Below are 23713 nucleotides of genomic sequence, written 5' to 3' on the forward strand. Positions count from 1 at the left end.
CTATTTGTAACCAGCTAGTGTGTAAACGTTTTAGTTTAACGGTTGAGGACTTTTATTCTGACTTTGTGTATTCGATGACATCAAAAGCTTTACTTTGTTTTCGTTGCGTCGATCCAAAGGGTAATATGAGACATTAGTAAGTAAGTAGAAAAACAAAGCTTGTTTTTTCAGTTTTTCAGCAATACAACATAAAGCATATCATATCTAGTTTAAAAACTGAAGGTGTTTTAATCGCTGTCTGCTTAAAAAAAGAAAACTTGTCTGAGTGAGCGGTAACAGGTCAGCTGAAGTGTGTTGAACGCAGGTTGTTTGGCTGAGATCAAGGGAATCGCTGGGAAATGGCCAACCCACTCCGAGCGGAGGTAGTGCAACTGTACAAAACTGTGAGTACACTGCCCCCTTCTGCTATCAAATGCCATGAAAACAAAATGTACAACTATACATATTCACTAATCTACTTGTAGCAAACCCTTCTTGTTTCGTTTTCGAAGTTCTGAGTCAAATGTTGAATTGCACAGTGTTTCTCACAGTGTGGTTTTCATGTGTTTTTCTACTGACTTTTTTCAAACTGCTGTCCCACAACCAAAAAACACATTTAAAAAGCAGTTAAGCATTCAAAACTTAGATGTCTACTAAGATCATTTGTGACCCTGGACCACAAAACCAGTCTTAAGTAGCACGGGTATATTTGTAGCAATAGCCCAAAATACATTGTATGGGTCAAAATTATCGATTTTTCTTTTATGCCAAAAATCATTAGCATATTAAGTAAAGATCATGTTCCATAAAAATATTTTGTAAATTTTCTACCATAAATATATAAAAACTTGATTTTTGATTAGTAATATGCATTGCTAAGAACTTCATTTGGACAACTTCTAAGGCGATTTTCTCAATATTTAGATTTTTTTGCACCCTCAGATTCCAGGTTTTCAAATAGTTGCATCTCAGACAAACATTGTCCTATTTTAACAAACAATATGTGACCCTGGGTCACAAAACCAGTCATAAGGTTAAATTTTACAAAACTGAGATGTATACATCATATGAAAGCTCAATAAATAAGCTTTCTATTGATATATGGTTTGTTAGGATAGGAGATACATCTATTTGAAAATCAGGAATCTGAGTGTGCAAAAAAATCTAAATACTGAGAAAATCACCTTTAAAGTTGTCCAAATTAAGTTCTTAGCAATGCATATTACTAATCAAAAATTACATTTTGATATATTTATAGTAGGAATTTTGCAAAAAATCTTCATGGAACATGATCTTTACTTAATTTCCTAATGATTTTTGGCATAAAAGAAAAATCAATAAATTTGACCCATACAATGTATTTTTGGCTATTGCTACAAATAAACCACAGCGACTTAAGACTGGTTTTGTGGTCCAGGGTCACATATATCAATGGAAAGCTTATTTACCTAGCTTTCAGATGACGTAAGAATCTCAATTTCGACAGATTTACACTTATGACTGGTTTTGTGGTCCAGGGTCACATTTTATTATCTAATTAAAACCTACAATAATATTTAAAATGAGTACGCCTAATATATAATCTTCTATAATCTTTTGTAGGTACTTTCAATTGGGAGGTGACTGTCCCAAACCCTAACCCCTAAATTTCAATTTATGAAAAAGATATTGAAATAACTTTTGCATTTTATTCCATTGTTGATTTTAAAACATGTTTTGGATATTTACAAAATGTGAAGTTAAACAATAAATGTATTTTATATTTTCTTTTATAAACAATTTTATGTTTTAGTCCATTAGCTGAGACTGATTTTACACCCCTACATTTATGCTCAGGAAATATTGATGTGTCTCTCTCTCTCGTAGCTACATGGTGAGTAGATAGGCCCCATCGTTTTGAGATGTGCTCAAAAGTATGAAAAATCTGTGTGTAACTTTCAGTGTTGGGGGTAATGCATTACAAGTAACGCAAGTTACGTAATAACATTACTTTTTCCAAGTAACTAGTAAAGTAACGCATTACTTTTTAATTGACGAGAAAATAAATGAGTTACTTTTCCCTCCATTTATTGATTAAAAGCTCTCCTGTCCTCATGTTGAGAGAAATTGTAAGATGTGACTTTAGTTCTAGAATAAATGTGAACATGCATTCATTCATCTCACTCACTAAAAAAACAGACAGCATTTCTCAAAATGAATAAAAACAGTGAAATTCAAGGCAAACCTACAATAATTAAATGTTAAATAATACAAATATCCTTTATGTATTTAATCCCATTTTATTAACTGATGACTTTGATGATCCAATTCATCCATACTAATAAGCCAAAAATACTCAAGATAATCTAACATTTGTTTTCCCTTTTTTATTGCTGAAGAGTTGACATTTTTTATTCTGCGGTCTACTGTACAGACATGAATTTACTTTTCTCAAAAACAAACAAGCAAGCCCTGCCCAGATTTAAAAAGTAATGCAAAGGTAATGTTACACATTGCTTTCCATAAAAAGTAACGTAATTAGTTACTTTTTTAGGGAGTAACTCAATATTGTAATGCATTCCTTTTAAAAGTAACTTTCTCCAACACTGGTAACTTTAAAGAATGCCACTACCAAACACCATTTTTCTATAATTACATTTTTTTATTGGAGTTGTTCTATAACATTTAGTTATGTCATGTGTACAACTGTTGAACTGTGCTAGTTAACCATGTGCTGATTAGCATCTTTGCACTAGCTTCAAAAGTACCTAAAACTTTCACAACCGGAGTTTCAGTAGCGACATCTTGGGTGTTATCCCATGAAACATGTCATCATTGTGATAAAAGGGAAAACATAATCCTTTATTTGGGGAAAATAAACAAAATTTTAGTACAGTTATACAAATGTTTAACAATTTAGTATGTGGGTTAAAATTCTGTAATGTGATGGGGTCGCTAGCAAAACATTACTGTCACTACTGAAAATGTTTGTCAAAAATAAAGTATACTGAATTATCAGCTAAGATGTTATGATAGGGTTTGGTTCAATGTAAATTCAAAATAATGAATCCTTTAACTTTTAAATCTGATCATATGATCAGCTTTATGCTTTTCGCAAAGAAAAATAGGATTCAAAATACAACAAATCTCAAAAATCACACTTTAAGTATTGTTAAAATAGTAATTGATATGGATTTACCAATATAAACTTTAGTAAAAAAAAAAAAAATATATATATATATATTTACAAGGAAGATGTAAGCAAAAATCTTAATAGGTCAATAACCCGTCTTATTAAATTATATACAGGTCCTTTTCAAAAAATTAGCATATTATGATAAAGTTCATTATTTTCTGTAATGTACTGATAAACATTAGACTTTCATATATTTTAGATTCATTACACACAACTGAAGTCGTTCAAGCCTTTTATTGTTTTAATATTGATGATTTTGGCATACAGCTCATGAAAACCCAAAATTCCTATCTCAAAAAATAAGCATATTTCATCCGACCAATAAAAGAAAAGTGTTTTTAATACCAAAAAAGTCAACCTTCAAATAATTATGTTCAGTTATGCACTCAATACTTGGTTGGGAATCCTTTTGCAGAAATGACTGCTTCAATGCGGCGTGGCATGGAGGCAATCAGCCTGTGGCACTGCTGAGGTGTTATGGAGGCCCAGGATGCTTCGATAGCGGCCTTAAGCTCATCCAGAGTGTTGGGTCTTGCGTCTCTCAACTTTCTCTTCACAATATCCCACAGATTCTCTATATTTTATTGATAAAACACAGTGGACCAACACCAGCAGCTGACATGGCACCCCAGACCATCACTGACTGTGGGTACTTGACACTGGACTTCAGGCATTTTGGCATTTCCCTCTCCCCAGTCTTCCTCCAGACTCTGGCACCTTGATTTCCGAATGACATGCAAAATTTGCTTTCATCCGAAAATAGTACTTTGGACCACTGAGCAACAGTCCAGTGCTGCTTCTCTGTAGCCCCGGTCAGGCGCTTCTGCCGCTGTTTCTGGTTCAAAAGTGGCCTGACCTGGGGATGTTTCTACTCCAGACTCAGTCCATTGCTTCCGCAGGTCCCCCAAGGTCTGGAATCGGTCCTTCTCCACACTCTTCCTCAGGGTCCGGTCACCTCTTCTCGTTGTGCAGCGTTTTCTGCCACACTTTTTCCTTCCCACAGACTTCCCACTGAGGTGCCTTGCTACAGCACTCTGGGAACAGCCTATTCGTTCAGAAATTTCTTTCTGTGTCTTACCCTCTTGCTTGAGGGTGTCAATAATGGCCTTCTGGACAGCAGTCAGGTCGGGAGTGTTACCCATGATTGCGGTTTTGAGTAATGAACCAGGCTGGGAGTTTTTAAAAGCCTCAGGAATCTTTTGCAGGTGTTTAGAGTTAATTAGTTGATTCAGATGATTAGGTTAATAGCTCGTTTAGAGAACCTTTTCATGATATGCTAATTTTTTGAGATAGGAATTTTGGGTTTTCATGAGCTGTATGCCAAAATCATCAGTAAGGTTGTAAGTAAGTAACAATAAAAGGCTTGAACTACTTCAGTTGTGTTGTAATGAATCTAAAATATATGTAAGTCTAATGTTTATCAGTACATTACAGAAAATAATGAACTTTATCACAATATGCTAATTTTTTGAAAAGGACCTGTATTACTGTGTTTCTGTAGTGAAATTTGGGGGGAGGGCAAATATTCTTAAACTTTCTAAAGATACAATATGAGAATTAACTGCACAATTACTAGAAATGTGGACCTTGGACATTATGCAATTTAATAAACATACTAAATTTGTGGAAAAGTACTTTTTTTCCAAGATGTTTCTTTGACTTTGAACCAATTCTGTAGAATGGGCCATATATTTCTCATCGTTTCGGGGTTGTAAACTTATGACAGAGTTATTTGCTTCATTGATCAATCATTTAAATAAAAATACATAACATAGTCATGGTTTCAGTAAACGTATACCTAACAAAGTCATGACATCTCATATTTTTGTTATAAATAGCATATTTGATATAATATGTCTACTTGAACTTTGACAAACATCCTACATCAGAAATTGCACCCACATTAGCAGCAGAAAGACAATGTTGGGGATGTAGATATGTTGAATCAGAAAGAAGGGAACACTATGAGAGAAGTATCTCTTCAAATATATTATAGTCTTCAATCCCGTCACACCTGGGGCCTCATTTATAAAACTTTCTTACGCACTGATTTGATCTTAGAGTGTTCGTACGATCAAATCCACGTCAAAGTACAGATTTATAAAAACCGTCTTTGACGTGGAAAAGTACTTATCTCCACGTCAGATTCCAGCTTGGCGTACGACCGTTTCCTTGTGGTAATGCCTGGTATTGCAGATAGTTCAGCCTCACTATAATTTGATTTCTTGCGCTCCCTTTTACTTGCCATTGTCACAGAGTTTTTGTTTTAGGAATGAGCTCATTTTATATGTTAATTAATTAAGCAGGGGCGTTTCGACGGCGGAACATTCAGCTGCACACAATTCCACGATCATTTGTGATTTATAACCGAATGACTGGCGTAGGCATGGATGTCGTGGTACGTTCGTTTCTCTGAATCGCTCTTACGATCAAATCAGAAAAGTTCTTAGATAAAATCAAGGATGGTTTCTACGCAAGTCTTTATAAATGAGGCCCCTGGTCACATTAATATTTTTGGAAAACAATATGGAAGACAGTTAAGAATGAAAGCATTTCTTGCTCATTGCCATCTGCCACATTAGGGACTATGACTTGTCATGACTTTGTTATATATAGACTTAAAACTGACAACTAGCCCTGATCGGCCTATTAATATCAACTAACTATATTAAGTTCTTCATTTATATGTAGACAGTGCTTTAAGTGGCCCAAAAGAGGTACTCTATTTTTTTTCCGCCTCCCCTGAGGTAACAACAACTATATTGAATGGGTTTTATATACAACAGTCAACAGACAACCTTATACAAAATAATAAATCATTTTATTAGTTTGTGGATTTGCTTGAGCTAGAAAGAGCTACTGAACATAAATAAAATGTGCACAAGGTTATTGAAAAAATACCCTTAGAAAGAGCTACTGAACATAAATAAAATGTGCAAAAAGGTATTGAAATTTTTTTTTAACAAAATGTACGTAAAATAAATTATAAACTAATTTGTATTTTGCTCTCTCTTGAGTCACTGCTGCTATCAGCAGCAGCACTTGTAAAGTGTTTTTTTTTACACAAAATGTATATAAAATAAATTATAAAATAATTTGTATTTTGCTCTCTCTCTCTTGAGTCCCTGCTGGTATCAACAGCAGCACTTGTAAAGTGTACCTGCAGAGCTTGGTAGCTTTCATTAGCTTGCGTCTGACCTGCAGCGATATCATTCTGGCTTGGTGGGGTGTCAGCCAGCGAGTCCTCTGATTCTGACCTTGTTCTTTTACTACTCAGAGTCTGAAGCCAGGAGAGCATATTAAGTGTTCATTGTTTTTGTATTTTAACCGAGCAGCTGTTTGCGCGTTTTACACACCCTCTCCGGACCACGTTGAGTTGTTGACATGACAACGGCAAAAGCGACGCATGCGCTTTTCACTTGTAAAACACATTGGTGTATGGGTAATGTAGTCTCTGCTCTCGGTGGGACGAATTAGGAAGCGTGCTTGCGAAGGGCGCTTGAAAAGCGGCAGCGCAGCCAAACGATTATAACAGATGTGCAAATGAGAGTACCGGTACGCTAAAAGCACGTTCTGGGCGCATGGAGAGGTGGCGGTACTCTCAAGAGCTATATTTAGAAGTGGCGGTACTGAGTACCGGCGCGTACCGGCCCACTTAAAGCACTGTATGTAGAGAATAGACATTAAAAGTATGAAAAAAAATCCACCATTTTGCACATATGTGTGACTCCAGGCATTAGAAATTCCTAATCCTGTCTTTTGATTCTTCTTCTTGAAGTTGCTATTTCTTGGCCGGGAGTACCCGAAAGGAGCCGACTATTTCAGAGATAGACTGAGGGCTGCGTTTGCCAAGAATAAAGATGTGCGCGACCCCGAGAAGATCAAAGAGCTCATCAGCCGAGGAGAATTCGTGGTGAAAGAGCTCGAGGCGCTCTATTACCTCCGGAAGTACAGAGCCTTGAAGAAGCGATATTACGAAACAGAGTAAATAAAATCACATGCTACATGCAGCCTGATATTTACATAAACAACACAGATAGAATGACTGGAGCAGCAACATATATCATTTATTATATGTTATTATACATTTCATCTGTATTCTAATAAAAACAGCCCCCAAAAAATCATATAAAGTGATTTTATTTAAAGTCAAAAATTCAAGTTTAGCTATTGCTAACAGTGTTGTAACAGGTTTGTTGCCATTGGTGTGATACAGTCATGTCTGATGTATTTGAAGGATCTTTCTAAAATAACAGTGCTTGGCAGTGCTGGTTCAAACCATGGACGATATTTTGCATTTAAAAAGCATTTAATAACACTCAAAATAAGACTGTTTACTAAAGTAAAACGGGGTCACATGACCAGCTGTGAGGTAGTTATTAAGTCCTGAAGTTGTATGCTCAAGAAAAACCACCACACTCTGATATATCCGCTCTGCAGATTGGACATGTGGCATTCTCCTGAAAGAAACACACAAAAAAGATTAATAAAACATGACTGTGAAATTAATTATAGGATTGTACAGAAGCCAGTCTCCGCCACTTATTTAAAAAAAAAAAAAAAAAAAAAGGTAATTGTGAACTTTCTCTCTCACAATTCAGACTTTTTTTTCTCACAATTGCAAGTTTACATCTCGCAATAGTAACTTTTTTCTAAATTGTGAGACATAAACTCGCAATTCCGTAAAATTTCCAATTTCTTGCGGTTGTGAGTTTATATCCCACTATTCTTACAAATCTGAGTATCTCACAACTCTTGACTTTTTTTTCTCAGAACTGAGATTTTGTTTTTATATCTCGCAATTCTGAACTGCAAATTTATATCCTGCGATTGTGAGTTTGCAAAGTGTAAGCTCACATATCTGAGGGAAAAAAAGTCAATTGCAAGGTATAAACTCACAATTGTGAAAAAAAACAACAATTGGGAGGTCTAAGCTTAAATCTGAGGGAAATAAAGTTGATTTCGAGGTATAAGCTCACAATTATGAGGGAAAAATCAATTGCAAGGTATAAACAATTCTGAGAAAAAAAAAGTCACAATTGGGAGGTCTAAGCTCACAAATCTGAGGGAAAAAAGTCACAATTAAGAGGTCTAAACTTGCAATTCTGAGGTAAAATAGTCAATTGCGAGGTATAAACTCGCAATTTCTTAGAAAAAAGTCAATTACGAGGTATAACCTAAAATTCGGAGAAAAAAATAAAGAGTTACAATTGTGAGGCGAGGGGGAAAAAAGTCAATTTCAAGGTATAAACTCGCAATTCTGAGAAAAAAAGTCACAATTGGGAGTTTTAAGCTTACTATTCTAAGGGAAAAAAGTAAATTGCATTTCTAAGAGGAAAAAAGGTCAATTTTGAGGTATAAACTCGCAATTCTGAGAAAAAAACGTCACAATTGGGAGGTCTAAGCTTGCAATTCTGAGGGGGAAAAAAAAAGTACATTTCGAGGTATGAACCTGCAATTCTGAGAAAAAAACATTACAATTGCAAGATTTTTAGATCTCGAGTTTATATTTCACAACTCAAAAAAGCATTTTTTTTTATTCAGCGGCAGAAACAGCCTTGTGTTATTAAAACAAGCTAGACCTTCAGCCAGCGGTCGATGCATTTGACGTGGTAATCGTGGAGACATGGAAGGATCCTGAGTCGTTCACCCGCTTTGTACTCGCTGAAACAGATCTGGCAACTGTAAAGAGAGTATGATTAAAAGACTGCATTATGGGAAATGCCTATTGTGGAATCCCATTATGTGACTTACTCTGTCTTTCCTGCGCTGTGTGCGGGATCGTACGTTTTGATGGGCAGCCGTTCGATCTCGGCCTTTGTCAGAGTGTTCTTGGCTACTACAGCACCTTGTTGCTCTTCGAATGCTAAGAGAGCCTGACAAAACCACAAATAATATCAGAGACAAGAAAACATGTTATAATTGTAGTCAAGCATGAGATTTCTGAATTAGCATAACTCAAACCTCATAATTATTTCCCTGGCTGTCATCAAAAACATCCATCTGCATGTGAGAAGCTTGTCTGCGGCGGGAATTGCGAGGTCTGCTGGCTTGACGGCGACCCTGTTGTCTGCCTGTCAAACAACCACAAAATTAAAAAAATAAAAATAAATTATATACACAGAAGAGACTTTTTTTTTTAGAAAACATTAAAAAACTGTTGACTGGTAGTGTGTGTGTGTATGTATATATATATATATATATATATATATATAAATTAAAATGTGTTATAACACAATGACAGAATCAAATGATTTCTGTTTGAGCTGTTATATTAGGCTCATATATAGTGACTTACGGGGTTGCTCTCCTAAAATAACCTGCTGCAGCTCCGAAAGCTCGGAGGGTCCGTGTGAGAAAGATGCAGAGTTTATCATTGAGGCCCAAGGAGAAATCCAACTCAAGCCAACATACGGATCAACCTGCATAAAACCATCGCTTTTTGTTGGCATATGATCACAGCTCCAAAGAAAAACAGCAATACGAATAAAGCAAAAACCCAAACTGACCATGTGGTTGTGGTTGTTTCTGCTTGGTGATCTGTTCTGTAGTCTCTGCTGCTCCATTCGCTCCTCCATATCAAACTGTTCCTGTAAACACCAAAATAGCAGAGTTAGTCACTTTTCTATCGTTTCTCGATAAGGATCAGGAAAGCAAATCATACCTGAAGGCTTCTGGCATATGCTTCATCCTCAGCCATCTGAACGGAGCGAACCATGCTCACATCATCAGCATCATCCTCAATGATGACAATGTCTTCTGGCATTTGAAATACAGGTGAACTTACTGGTTCTTGCATTCTCTTTGCTATAACAAACAAAGCCGAAAAAATGTATTATAGAACAGACATTGAGCAATATCCTCCTGACATTTGAAGACACAGTTCACCAAAAATCTGATGGTACCCATTCACTGCAGAGGAAGTAAAGTAGGAGTACTTTGGATCAAATAAATGCAGACAAAAGAGAACTCTTTTTGCTATATGCGGGCCTTAAATGGTTAAATATACACACTTTTATGTGTCAAAATGCCAGTCTTTGCAAGTATCCTGATAAACAGAAATTGAGGTCTTAAGTGAAAGCAAACAGCTGAGACAGAAACCACATGTTTATTGGAGTATATTGCAGTATATTGGATCCGGGCAGCTCTTAAAGTGATAGCAGTCGAATATTCATGCTGTCTGTCATTATTGGTGCTAGTATTAGTTTTGTGTAATATTGACACTGGTGACAAGAATTATACAATTTCAATGGTGTCACAAATTGATATCTTAAAGACATTATTTTAAAGCAAAAACAGCTATACTGTGTATATTGTTACCGTGAAATAAAATCACTCATATTGTGATCAAAAGTTTACATCCCTCTTTTAGAATCTGCAAAATGTTAATTATTTGACCAAAACAAGAGGGATCATACAAAATGCATGTTACTGTTTATTTAGTGCTGACCTGAATATGATATTTCACATAACAGATGTTTACATATAGTCTACAAGAGAAAATAATAGTTGAATTTATAAAAATGACCTCGTTCAAAAGTTTACATCCCCTTGTTGTTACCTGAATGATCCACAGCTGTGTTTTTTTGTTTGGTGATAGCTGTTCATGAGTCCCTTGTTTGTCCTGAACAGTTAAACTGCCCACTGTTCTTCTGAAAAAAAGTCTTTGTTTTTCAGCATTTTTGTGTATTTGAACCCTTTCCAACAATGACTGTATGATTTTGAGATCCACCTTTTCACACTGATGACAGCTGAGGGACTCATTTGCAACTATTACAGAAGGTTCAAATGCTCACTGATGCTTCAGAAGGGAAAACAATGCATTAAGAATGAAGAATGAAGATGTGTACATTTTTCTTATTTCTCCCTTAATATCATATTTTTTCATTTAGTACTGCCCTTCAGAGTTTACAGAAGATACTTACATGTTTCCTAGAAGACAAAATAAGTTAAATTTACCCTGATCTTTAAATTCCAAAAGTTTTCACCCGTTGGCTCTCAATGCATGTTTTTTTCCTTCTGAAGCACCAGTGAGCGTCCTTCTGTAATAGTCGCATACGAGTCACTTTTCGTGAAAAGACGGATCTTAAAATCCACAAAAATGCTGGAAGACCAAAGAATTTGTGGGACCTAAAAGATTTTTCTGGAGAACAGTGGGCAGTTTAACTATTGAGGACAAACAAGAAACTGTGGATCATTCAGGTAACAACAAAAGTATTAGGAATCAAGTGTACGTAAACGTTGATGCCATTTCTTTAAATTCAACTATTGTTTTTTTCTTGTGGACTATATGTAAACATCTTTTATGTGAAATATCTGACTCAGGTCAATACTAAATAAACAATGACATGCATTTGTATGATCCCTCTTATTTTGCTAAAATAATGAACTTTTACAGATTCTGAAAGGGGGATGTAAACTTTGTCTTCAACTGTAGTCATATCACCCACGTCTAAATGTGGATCCTGGTTATCCGTACCTGCATCCAGCAGCGAAGCATCATCTATTGCGCTTAAATGAGAGTGTGCTGATGTAGTTTTAGAGGCCTTAGATTTGGTCTTGCTGGTCTTTTTGGACCTCTGTTCCCTTCCATTGCTGGTGTTTAATGTCTTTTGCTTAGAGGTGTGACCCAGTAGCTCATTTAAATATGCCTGATCACTGGTTTGATCCAGTGCACATGTGGAAGACCCAGCTGAGGACGAGGCCTTGGAAGATGCAGAAACGTGAGAAGCAGAGGAGGTTGCTGGACGTGGAGACTCCAACCATGTAACATCAGAGGATAAAAGAGACGAGGCCATTACAAATCCGTTTGCTCCCGGTGTAACGGTAGTGTGTCCACGCAGCATGCTTGTGTTTGAGTCCTCCAGTCTGCGTCGCTTCATCGTTCTCTGGGAGTTTGGAGTGGTGTTGAGGTATCCTGGAATGTGTTCTCGTCTTTCCAATTTTCTAACATCTGAGCAGGATGATGTTGCCTTAAAGCATAGAAACAAGCATAAAAAACATTTATGAATACAGTTTTAAAAAGACTGAATAGCTGCTGAATGGAATACTAGAATTGGCATACTATGGCATGTAGTTAGCATACCGTTTTTAAAAATAATGTACCGCAGTATTATGTATTAGTAATTACATAATTTCAAATTGTACTGTTAACAAATTACATGTGTAGTTAAGAATAGAAAAAAATAATGCAACAAAATAATTATATTAATATTAAAATGTTTTTTTAAAATATAATAAAGTTGTTATTTTTCATTTTTATCGTAAAATATTATTTTATTTTTAAACGAACAGTTAAGTGTGTTTTAAATAATACATAAAATTATCTTTGATTGCAAAATAATTTAGCAAAATGTTAGAAATATATTTGGTATATATTTTGTTATTTGGTATTTTATTTAACATATGCATTTGTTATTTTGCATTTTTTATTGTCATTTGTTTTTAATTTAATAAAAAAATGGATACTTAGCATTTTTATATAATACATAATATTTTAAAATTAAAAATGCAAAATAATAATTTTATTTCACTCAACATTTATTTAACATTCATCTATCATTTATTTCATTTAACATCATTAACAAACAGTTAATTGTGTTGTGAATAAGATACAATGATTATTTTGCATTTTTAATTGTAAAATAAGCATGCTAAATGGTTATTTTATATACAATAATATTATATATTTTTATTTTATAATATTTTATATAATATATAACAATGGCTATTTTGCTATTTTCATTGTTTTTATATACAGTACAGACCAAAAGTTTGGACAAATGAATGAGAAGGTGTGTCCAAACTTTTGGTCTGTACTGTATATTTTTCTGTTTATTAAAGTTTTTACTCTACATTTGTGAAATTTTCAGTGGGTTAGTGATATTTTTTTAAATATATATAAATTAATATTTAATTTATTGTGCAAAATGGTTATTTTATATAATATTACATAATTTTTTTGTAATATTTTGTATAATTCCACTGTCCTCATTTGTAAGTCGCTTTGGATAAAAGTGTCTGCTAAATGACTAAATGTAAATGTAAATAATATATAAAAATATATTTCATTATTGGTTATTTGGCATATTATATAATACATAATAAATTATTATTACTACTATCTATTGTTTAAATTAGGAAATGAAAGGTCAAGCCCACTGCATTGTGGGTAACAGTATTCCAAAGTATGCTTTGCTGCATGCCACACATTTTAGGAAATGTAGCAGGACAACCAAGTATTCTGTGCACACAGAAAATTCTTATACTGTACATACTACATGCATAATGCAGAAAAAAAAATGTAGTATGGCATTCTGCCTTTTTCTCTTACCACGTTTTTGTCTTCATCTTTCTTGGAATGTTGCTTTCTTCTGTGAGTGAGGGGGCTGTGAAGTGAGGATAGATTCTTATAATAGACAATTCATGATAATAATGAGAGTAATGGTATGGCAAATGGCCTGTCTATTGCATGACAAAAACAATTCAGATCAATATTTACAAAAGAAACTGTACCTAGGAGTCTCAGGAACTAAAGTGGAGGAGAAGTCATGAGAGTGTCCAGGGTCTCCGAACAGGAGGTCACTTTCATTCAACAGACAGGCATTGTTCAGGGAGTCGGGAGTGTCTGGCTCCATCCGGGGGCTGTACAAAGGACTCCCGGGCTCTGAGCTATCCTGGATGTCATCCATCTCCTTAATTATGGCTTAATGTAACTTATATGTTCTTTGGCTATAGCTGACAGACTGAGTGCTGACGAGTCTGGAAAGGGGAAGACAATGCAGGAAGATACACAAAAAGCCTCTTTAAACGCATTCAGACTAGCATTATTACGCTCCCATTCAAATTAACGTTTCTTCTGATCTTATTGATATGATGAAACATACAGACTTTTGCTAGTGAAACAATGTTAATGATATGACAGGCATTCGCGATCCTCCGCGTACGTTTGTGATAACAACAGTAACGTTCGTGAGGTTTGAAACTGCTGATAGGTTGGATTCGACGATTAATCCAAGAAGCTAGTAACCGGTTAGCAAACCACATTACATTAAGATCGCCTCAGTGGCCATAGTTTACAAAAACTCAAAAAACGCTCAATTGTGGAATTGAACTATGTTAACTTTACTCACCATCTTTACAAAACATAACCTTACGAGAAGTAAAACATTTTCGCTTAGATACTGCATCAGCGAACAGCGAAGTCACAATGGAAAACACCGCCATAGAACTTTCGGTTTTTCTTCCGGTTACGCCACTTCCGGCGCCTAAAAGCCCCTAACATTTTACACTTTTTATTCAAAATATACATACACACACACACACACACACACACACACACACACACACACACACACACACATATACAGTACAGACCAAAAGTTTGGACACACCTTCTCATTCGTGTGTCCAAACTTTTGGTCTGTACTGTAGTTTTCTCAAAAACACAAACATGTACATTCATGTTGCTTGCATATTATTGTAGCCCAATATGTGCTGATTACAATGTAATCAGACTTTAGCCATTAATATGTTTTTAAGATACTGAAAAAAGCCCAAATGTCAGGGCATGTCAAAACTTCTTCAGGGCCCCAAAATACCCTCAGACCCCAGAGGGTTAAAGATGGGTCGTGGCTGGGTCTTCCAACATGACAATGACCCAAAGCACACAGCCAGGAAAACCAAGGAGTGGCTCCGTAAGAAGCATATCAAGGTTCTGGAGTGGCCTAGCCAGTCTCCAGACCTAAATCCAATAGAAAATCTTTGGAGGGAGCTGAAACTCTGTGTTGCTCACGCAAGTCTGTCTATATATATGTGTTTGTGTGTGTGTGTGTGTGTGTGTGTGTGTGTGTATTAAGTCTTAAGATGCAAGTTTTGTCTGAAAAAAAAAAAAATCATTTAAATTATTAAATTATTTTACAATTAAAAATGCAAAATTCTGAAGTATTATGAAATTAATAAAAAAAATTTTTTTATATCATATATGCCAAATAACCAATTATTTAAAAATGTTTATTTAAAAAATGACACTGAAAATGCAAAAATATATATTTTACAATAAAACATGCAAAATAATATGTATTATTTAAAACCTTTCATTTCTTGTGCTGACAAGAAATCTGAAGTATTTTGAAATGAAAAAAAAAAGAAAATTCTAAACAACCATTTTATATATTTACGTCAAATAACCAATTATTTTTAAAATGTAGGAAAAAAATTTCAAAAATGTATGTTTTACAATGAAACTAGCTAAACAACCATTTGTATATATTATATTAAATAATATATTTTATATATTTTACATAGAATAACCATTTAACAATTATTTTACAAATAAAAAAGCTAAATATTAATTTTATGTATTTAATAAAAATGCTAAATATCCATCACTTATAAAAAAAATAAAATGTAAAATAACCACTTGTTCATAACATTTATTCAAATATATTTTACAAAGAAAATATCTAAACAACAATTTTTATATATTATATAAAATATATATAAAACACAAGGTCTCTTTTACTGAGAATATTCCAACAAATGCTCTCTATATTGAAGCAATCAAACAATAAAAAAAAATAATAAAGACATTTAAAAAAGTCCTTTGTTATGTTCCAGTTAAACTTTCAACAACATGCCTCAACACATAAAAGAAAAATTAATTTATGAAATCTTTAATCTTGACGCAAGAATAAAATTACTTATTAGACTTACATAGTATTAATATACAATTATGAATTAAAATGAACAAACTGATGTAGAAAAAAACAAAAAAACTTTCAGTCTTTTTTACTAAAAGAAACCTTCCTTGTAGAACATAAGTTAATGAAAAGAAAGATGTTTTCAGAACAGCATGGACTGGAGGGACTTCCGAACAGTGGCCATCTCCTGTTGTTGCTGTAAAAACAAAACATGCAATTATAATGAATTATAATCATAAATAGGCTCCAATAACTAAACCAAACACGTTTTTAAAATGCAGCATATTTCTGCGCTGAAAGGGTATTTAAAGCAGTCATTTGTAATATCCAGAGTCTAAATGGTGTGAAATCTTTTTGTTGAAGCACTCACTGTGTCCATCATTATCTTCTTCTGCAGCAGGGCCATCTCCTTTCTCAGCTCCATCTGGGTGCCCTGCAGGAAGGCTTCATGGCTTTTCTCCATCTCGTCCATGTTCTGCACACAAATGAAAGACCTCAGTTGCTCAGCCAAACGATGAAAAAAGGTCTTGGTTCGATTTTGAATAATTAAAGTGATGATGGCATCTGTGACCTTGACAAACTGCTCATACAGGTCTTTGATGGTTTTCATTTTCTGGTTTTGCACAACCCTCGCCTGCTGGAAGAGCTTCTGCTGCTGGCGAAACAAATTCTGTGAAAATACAAATTAGAAAGTTCAAAGGCAAAGTGTGAGGCGTTTATGTCAAATATCTCTACATGGCTGCTAGATATCCTGAAAAATTGCATTATATTTTTCACGAGACCCTTAATCCTCATAACGTTAATGCCGTGGCCCAAAATGCCATCTTTCAACTTTTACAAATTCTTGATTACATTTTATATGTTTAGTACTTACATTCAGCTTCTCCTCCTGCTCCTCAGATTTCTGAACGTCAGTCTCCCAATGCTGAAGCACAGACAGAACTTGCTGAGAATAATCTTGTGTCAGCTTCTGCCTGCAAAAAACACAAACATTTATGTTTTTGAACATAAAAAATTGTGTCGTTTTCTATTCAGTGCACTCATTCACCTCTGATTCTGCTGGGTTTTCCACATTTGCTCCAGTTTCTGAGTGCTGCCCTTTAAGGAGGTTTTGGTGAGAACCTCCAAGCGTTTTCTTTTGCTCTGCATGGCCTTGCTGATGTCCGCTAAATTGCCATTCAGTCATGTTTATGAGTAGAAAACAATATTTTAAAGCTGGTTGGTTTCATTTAGCAAACATTTAGGGTGACTTATTCAGAAATATAAGCTAATATTATCACTGAAGCATCAGTTGTGAACGTCACTTACCACCGAATCTTTCCAGCATAGTTTGAACCTCATTCCTGAGATGAAGGACAACAAACAATTCTTCAGTTTAGAGAAAGGGCTTCATAAATTTGTCCAGGTGTATATATCTATACTTACCCCACACCTGGAGTAAGATCATCCTCATCAAACGTATCTGCAGATCTTTTCTTGGTCAGCTTGTCAATGATTGGAGTTTCTAATGTAATGAAAGAGAATGAAAAAAAAAAAAAAACATACAGCCAAGCGTCACAGCTACACTTGATACATATGCACTAGCAGTCAAAAGTTTTTGAACAGTGAGCTTTTTAATGTTTTTTATTTTTTAACGAAGTCTCTTCTGCTCACCAAGCCTGCATTTATTTAATCCAAAGTACAGCAAAAACGGTAAAATTTTGAAATATTGTAATTATTTAAAATAACTGCTTTCTATTTGAATATATTTTAAAATGTAATTTATTTGTGTGATTTCAAAGCTGAATTTTCAGCATCATTCCTCCATTCTTCAGTGGCACATGATCCTTTAGAAATCTCAAAAAACATGTATTTTTATTACCATTATGTTGAAAACAGCGGAGTAGATTTTTCATGTTTCTTTGATGAATAGAAAGTTCAGAAGAACAGCATTTATCTGAAATAGAAATCTTGTGTAACATTATAAATGTCTTTATCACCACTTTTGATCAATTTAAAGCATCCTTGCTAAATAAAAGTACTATTTCTATCATTTCTTTCCCCCAAACAAACAAACAAGCAAAAAAATTATACAGACTCCAAGCTTTTTAATGTATAGTGTATGTTACAAAAGCTTTTTATTTCACATAAATGCTGATCATTGAATCTTTCTGTTCATCAAAGAATCCTGAAAAACGTACTCAACTGTTTTAAATATTGCTAATAATAATAAAAAATGTTTCTTGAGCAGCAAATCAACAGAATGATTTTTGAAGGATCATGTGACACTGAAGACTGGAGTAATGATGCTGAAAATTCAGCTTTGACTACAGGAATAAATTGCATGTTAAAATATATGAAAAAAGAAAGCAGTTATTTTATTTTTATAGTACAAATATTTCAGAATTTGACTTTTTGCTCTACTTTGGATCGAATAAATGCAGACTTGGTGAGCAGAAAAGACTTACCGTTCAAAAACTTTTGACTGGTATTGTATAGACCATTATTAAATCATTAATTCATATTAAAAGGCAAATGATATACTTATTCTTCAATATTATTATATCTCTTTTATTACCCTGGTAATAAATTCATATATTAACCTTGGAATGCCATGTAAATATACCTCTAATGCCATCACTACTATGGTACCAGCAAATATGTTTTTGTAATGGACATGATAAAATCCACAGACACACCATCTCTCGTATCATCGTCAGACCCACTTCCTTTCTTCATCTCCAGAGTGTCGAAGTCAAACGCCTTCAGTTCAGTGGAGCTGTCCGTGTGCTTGATCTTCTTGTTCTGTTTTCTCCCGGAAGCTGCCATAGCCTCGCTGTATGAAGAGTATTTTGCTGTTGTTTTGTCTATTTAAATATAAGCAGAAACAAAATACAAACTTCGACTTGTAAATCAAATGAAAGAATGTATTATTGAGAAGAATAAAAAAAAGTTGATTCCTGTAATACGTTAACGTTATACCTTATCAATCATGATATCGTTCGGCTTATTTTTAAATAATTTAAACATTCGAAATGATTTAAACCAGATACCATAGACAATAAAACGAACTTTTATGAAGAAAAAATTGCCTTTCTATAACAATCTCCACAGAATCATCTGTAACGTTAACTTAACTTACCTGAGGAGTGTTAGCGTGTGTGATCTCTGTATAACCTTAACGCCAGTCTAGAAAACTATCCACAATGTAATTACTTCCCACTACTGTATATTACGCGGAGGAATTATTCTAAAATATTGTAATTAACTTATAAACAAAAAAAACAAAAATGTTTGACGACGGTTTGAACTCGCGCGTCTCTGAAGTGATTTCCCGCTGATTTTATTTTGAATGTGACGACCGCACGTAGCATATTATCATAAGTAAAAAAAAAAAAAAAAAAGTTAAGACTACCAGTCAAAAGTTTTTAAACCCTACGATTTTTAATGTTTTTAAAGACGTCTCTTCTGCTCACCAAGCCTGAATTTGATCCAAAATACAGCAAAAGTAGTAATATTAATACGAAATATTTTTGAATGAATACTTTCATTTAGCAAAGACGCTATAAATTGATCAAAAGTGATAAAGACATTTAAAATATTACAAAAAATTGTATTTCAGATAAACGCTGTTTTTCTAAACTTTCTATTCATTCAAGAAACCTGAAAAAATCTACTGAAAAAAAAAAAAGAATATTAGAATGATTTCTGCAGGATCATGTGATTGGAGTAATGATGCTAAAAATCAAGATTTGAAATCACAGGAATAAATTACATTTTAAAATATTCAAACAGAAACAGTTATTTTAAATAGTAAAAATATTTCAACATTTTACTGTACTTTGGATTGAATAAATTCATTTAACTTCATTAAAAAAACTTTTGACTGGTAGTGTATATTAATGATCAAAGATACACTTTTGAATATAAAATATTAGGCTAGTAAAGTCTTTAACTTAAACTAATTATTTATCATATTGTATTCAAAACATGTAAAAAACCAACAGTAAAAAAAAGAAAGAAACATTTCTTCAGTTCACCTTTTAATATATACAAAAAACTCTTTAAACAGAAAGTTGACTTGACTGTATTGACTTGATATTGAGTGTTATGTAAAGTAGGCCAATGTACAGCTTTGCTTTTATACAAAACATGAACAGTGTTTAATTTTTCTGTACAAAATGATGGACAATTCATATGCAGGTCAAACATCAAACTTCTCCTCGCATACATAATGTCCATTTTCCTCATAATCGTCTCGTGTGACCACCATCTCTTCAAAGTCAGGGTTTTCAGCCAATAACTTCCCTCCTTCCCATGAGTAACAGATAGGACTGAGAACAAAACACAGATGCTCAGTTAAGATTGTTACCAAAATAGTAATGTAAATCATGGTTTCAGAATAAGCAAAACATACTTCTGCGGCAGGACGACAGAAACTTGATATTCCACAGGAGCGAGTGCCCGGACCTCTTTGTAAACCCGATCTCTGAATCCAGGGAACAAGGTGTTGCCACCAGTAAGAACTATGTTCTTGTAGAAGTGGGGCTGCATCTCTGGACATAAAAGACTCTTTTATTAGAGTGCATTCAGTACATTAACATTTTAAACCACACAAACATCTAATAAGATGCAACCTACCTTCCGGCATGTTGTTAATGGAGTTGACCAAAGCCTCAGGTATGCCCATCTCCTGAATGCCAATGTCAGAGGGGTGGAAAAGCATCTCTGGTACTGCAAACCTCTCATTGGTGAGCCGCAAAATCTGCTCTGAAGTTTTATATTTGCCGGTAAAATTCATCTCCTCTCTAGGCTACAGCAAAAAGATAATAAAAATTCTGGCTAAGTACAAAATCATTTTTTTATTATATGGCATTTTCAAACCATGACATAATTCTGAGTCACAAGAATAGAGTGCGGCATTTACAAACTAAAATACAATTGCTTACCTTGCAAAATCCTTTTTTGATAGAGCTGAAATCTGGCAGGACATAGTCTCTCATGACTGTATTGTCCTCTCCTTTTAGTCTGTGAAATCACCAGAATGAATCATACTATACACTATCCAAAAGTTCTGTTCAGCAAAGCTGCATTTACTTGATAAAAAAAAAAAAATTATAAAAATGATCCGTTCAAAAGTTTACATACACTTGATTCTTAATACTGTGTTGTTACCTAAATGATCCACAGCTGTGTTTTTTTGTTTAGTGATGAGTCCCTTGTTGGTCCTGAACAGTTTAACTGTCTGCTGTTCTTTAGAAAAATTCTTTAGGTCCCACAAAATATTTGTTTCGCATATTTGTGAATGTGACCTCTTTCCAAAAATGACTGTATGATTTTGAGATCCATCTTTTCACACTGAGGACAACTCATATGCAACTATTGCAGAAGGTTCAAATGCTCACAGATGCTTCAGAGGGAAAAACAATGCATTAAGAGCCAGAGGGTGAAAACTTTTTGAATTTGTAGACCAGGGTAAATTAACTTATTTTATCTTCTAGGAAACAAGTAAGTATCTTCTGTAGTTTCTGAAGGGCAGTACTAAATGAAAATAAAAAGTATATTTAGGCAAAATAAGAAAAAATGTACACATCTTCATTCCGTTCAAAAGTTTACACCCCCGGCTCTTTTTTCCCTCTGAAGCATCAATGAGCATTTGAACCTTCTGTAATAGTTGCATATGAGTCCCTCAGTTGTCCTCAGTGTGAAAAGATGGATCTCAAAATCACACAGTTATTGTTGGAAAGGGTTTAAATACACAAAAATGCTGAAAAACCAAAGAATTAGTAAGACCTGAAGGATTTTTCTGAAGAACAGCAGACTGTTTAACTGTTCAGGACAAACAAGGGACTCATGGAAAATTATCACTAAACATAAAAACACAGCTGTGGATTTATTATCATGTTTCCTTCTCTTGTGGACTATTTGTAAACATCTTTTATGTGAAATAATTTTTCACGTCAGTACTAAATAAAATAACTTGCATTTTGTATGAACCCTATTGTTTTTGTAAAATAATTATCTGCAAATATTTTGCAGATTCTGCAAGGCGTATGTAAACTTTTGACCTCAACTGTATATAAAGAACATAATCATTTCCTAATGTACAACGACTAAGTTTATAAAAGCTTACTGCGCAATGTCCATGTCCTTGTAGAAATCTTGTGACACGTAACACACATCTTCCTTGACCTGATTGAGCACATAAGTCTCATCCATCACATGCAGCTGCCTTTAAGACAAAATTGTCACAAGCTCAAGGAGAAATCTGCTGCAATGAAGTACTGACAAAGAATTTCCTTATTTAAATGGTGCAAACCTACCTGTATGAAATTATCTCCTTCAAATGGTTGGTGAGCAGCTTTCCTCCAACATTTACCCTAGAAAGTGCAAAGAGAATTTAAAAATATCTTCAGTGCATATATGATTTTATAAAATTATATTAAGCTAATTTGCACTCACCTGCAGATGCCTTCTTTCATCTTTCTTCCTCTGCAATAAGGAACAATGTGTGTGAAGGAGAAGCCGCTGTCTACCACAATGCAACACAGCTCGGAGTTATTCTCATGGAAGTATCGATGAGCACTCAAAGATCCAGCTGAAAAATGAAATTACATAATCAGACTCATCCACCTTTTTCTTCAGCACAGAAGTAAACCTATGGGTGAGATTTCTGGTTCATTTTCAGGGAAATAACAAGAAAAATATCAATGTGCAGTAACTACGAACCAGTGTGCTAATAATTAAGATAATACATTAAAATAATTGTAAGACACACCAATTTACAATATCAAGCAGTAAAACTGTTTCGTACAGCTAAAAAATGGCTGGCCGCAGATGAGACCGGAAGCCTGACCCATAAAAAAAAACTGTAGATAGAATACAGATTTATAGAATCCTCTGGCTGAGTCCTAGTACACTATAAACTTACAATTAATTCTGAGTGCTGACTGGAACTGATATTCTTCAAATAAAATCTCATTCATGGATTCTTGAATGGAGCTGAAGTTGAAATATGGTTCTGTTATCACAATGTTGGTATCCGCAAAGTCCACCTGCAAACACATTGTGCACAAGCTCAATATTTCATACTGTACATTCAAGAAACGTGATGTTTGTAATCATTCAAGTACCTTAAACATCTCTTTTCCAAACAGATGATCCCAGACCTTGCGCTGCACATCCCAATTTACAAGATACCCCTGATATAGATGCAGATAAGATAAAGTAAGACACAATACGCTTTAAATAGCACGCAATGAAGTTTATGATTCATATGGAGGTCATACCTTTTGAAACGGGAGGATGAAGAAGAGTCCGGACGGGTCTTTGATTTCATCCAGCTGATTAGCAGTGAAAGTTTTTAGTCTGGAGGTCTTCGAACGGAATTGGCAATTTGGTATAACACTAATGAAAAACAGATTTTGTGTTAAGCTTAATAAAACGATTAAAGTCACATAATAGAAGGGAATAATAAGGGAAAGCATAGTAAAAAGACTGTACCTGACTTTCTCATGGCTGTACCCGATTTTAGCGAAGTACGCACCGTTGTCCAAGACGAGCGTTGACATTTTTACATCACAAGTTGAGACGTACAGGTATATTGAGGTAAATTATCAAGCAAAGTGCATTTTTAATTTAGAGTTCTAAGTAAACAGTGAATTTGCTAAATTAACATGCCGCTCAACAGACGTCTTCTTCTATGCTTTAAATGCTAAGTCAGAAAACAGTGAATGAAGAACATCGCCCCTACCGTTTGGGAGTAACGTTATGTATCTATCCAACAACAACAAACCAAACACAATGGCTGACATTGTAAATTTAACATTTATTTGTACCTTTTAGGGAAATACAACAGCTTTCATTTCTAAAATGCTTC

At 34.4% G+C, this 23713-nt stretch overlaps 4 protein-coding genes across 5 annotated transcripts; 1 reads left to right on the forward strand and 3 right to left on the reverse strand.

Annotated features, from left to right (window-relative positions):
• The first annotated feature begins 84 nt into the window (after positions 1–84).
• lyrm5b (LYR motif containing 5b) lies at positions 85–7154 on the forward strand. Of its 2 annotated transcripts, none has more exons than XM_073832014.1 (3): positions 85–136; positions 305–383; positions 6933–7154. In XM_073832014.1, the coding sequence occupies exons 2-3, from the start codon at positions 339–341 to the stop codon at positions 7140–7142; spliced, it is 255 nt and encodes an 84-aa protein (XP_073688115.1). In that variant the 5' UTR covers positions 85–136; positions 305–338; the 3' UTR covers positions 7143–7154. The 2 variants fall into 2 exon arrangements, with proteins under 2 accessions (XP_073688115.1, XP_073688114.1); XM_073832013.1 differs by having other exon boundaries at positions 88–140.
• A 124-nt stretch (positions 7155–7278) lies between these two features.
• Positions 7279–14412, reverse strand: LOC141301816 (uncharacterized). Its single transcript, XM_073832012.1, has 11 exons — positions 14287–14412; positions 13670–13915; positions 13488–13542; positions 11634–12126; positions 9819–9961; positions 9664–9744; positions 9453–9576; positions 9119–9228; positions 8909–9030; positions 8737–8836; positions 7279–7614 (listed from the first exon to the last, which is right to left on the reverse strand). Exons 2-11 carry the CDS (start codon positions 13843–13845, stop codon positions 7555–7557), a joined length of 1464 nt encoding a protein of 487 aa, XP_073688113.1. The 5' UTR covers positions 13846–13915; positions 14287–14412; the 3' UTR covers positions 7279–7554.
• A 1585-nt stretch (positions 14413–15997) lies between these two features.
• Positions 15998–18663, reverse strand: sycp3 (synaptonemal complex protein 3). The gene is made up of 8 exons (XM_073832266.1): positions 18534–18663; positions 17281–17359; positions 17164–17198; positions 16904–17021; positions 16730–16829; positions 16427–16525; positions 16226–16330; positions 15998–16051 (listed from the first exon to the last, which is right to left on the reverse strand). The coding sequence occupies exons 1-8, from the start codon at positions 18661–18663 to the stop codon at positions 15998–16000; spliced, it is 720 nt and encodes a 239-aa protein (XP_073688367.1).
• Positions 18664–20016: 1353 nt separating this feature from the next.
• Positions 20017–23533, reverse strand: actr6 (actin related protein 6). Its single transcript, XM_073832165.1, has 11 exons — positions 23338–23533; positions 23124–23241; positions 22968–23036; positions 22766–22889; positions 22297–22432; positions 22158–22214; positions 21968–22066; positions 20784–20862; positions 20476–20647; positions 20252–20390; positions 20017–20168 (listed from the first exon to the last, which is right to left on the reverse strand). The coding sequence occupies exons 1-11, from the start codon at positions 23403–23405 to the stop codon at positions 20039–20041; spliced, it is 1191 nt and encodes a 396-aa protein (XP_073688266.1). The 5' UTR covers positions 23406–23533; the 3' UTR covers positions 20017–20038.
• Positions 23534–23713: the final 180 nt, after the last annotated feature.

Source organism: Garra rufa, chromosome 25, assembly GCF_049309525.1.
Source record: "Garra rufa chromosome 25, GarRuf1.0, whole genome shotgun sequence".
In the NCBI taxonomy this organism is placed as follows: Eukaryota; Metazoa; Chordata; class Actinopteri; order Cypriniformes; family Cyprinidae; genus Garra; species Garra rufa.

Coding starts and splice junctions, on each gene's coding strand:
- lyrm5b (XM_073832014.1), top strand. CDS start 339: ATGGCCAACCCACTCCGAGCGGAGGTAGTGCAACTGTACAAAACT. Junction 384..6,932: donor TAGTGCAACTGTACAAAACT/GTGAGTACACTG, acceptor TTCTTCTTGAAG/TTGCTATTTCTTGGCCGGGA.
- LOC141301816 (XM_073832012.1), bottom strand. CDS start 13,845: ATGGATGACATCCAGGATAGCTCAGAGCCCGGGAGTCCTTTGTACAGC. Junction 13,543..13,669: donor TTAGTTCCTGAGACTCCTAG/GTACAGTTTCTT, acceptor CTCACTTCACAG/CCCCCTCACTCACAGAAGAA. Junction 9,962..11,633: donor TGCTTCGCTGCTGGATGCAG/GTACGGATAACC, acceptor TGTTTGTTATAG/CAAAGAGAATGCAAGAACCA.
- sycp3 (XM_073832266.1), bottom strand. CDS start 18,663: ATGGCAGCTTCCGGGAGAAAACAGAACAAGAAGATCAAGCACACGGAC. Junction 17,360..18,533: donor TGACGATGATACGAGAGATG/GTGTGTCTGTGG, acceptor TCATTACATTAG/AAACTCCAATCATTGACAAG. Junction 17,022..17,163: donor TATGCTGGAAAGATTCGGTG/GTAAGTGACGTT, acceptor ATGGCAATTTAG/CGGACATCAGCAAGGCCATG.
- actr6 (XM_073832165.1), bottom strand. CDS start 23,405: ATGTCAACGCTCGTCTTGGACAACGGTGCGTACTTCGCTAAAATCGGG. Junction 22,215..22,296: donor ATGAAAGAAGGCATCTGCAG/GTGAGTGCAAAT, acceptor TGCACTTTCTAG/GGTAAATGTTGGAGGAAAGC. Junction 20,863..21,967: donor AAGGACATGGACATTGCGCA/GTAAGCTTTTAT, acceptor GTGATTTCACAG/ACTAAAAGGAGAGGACAATA.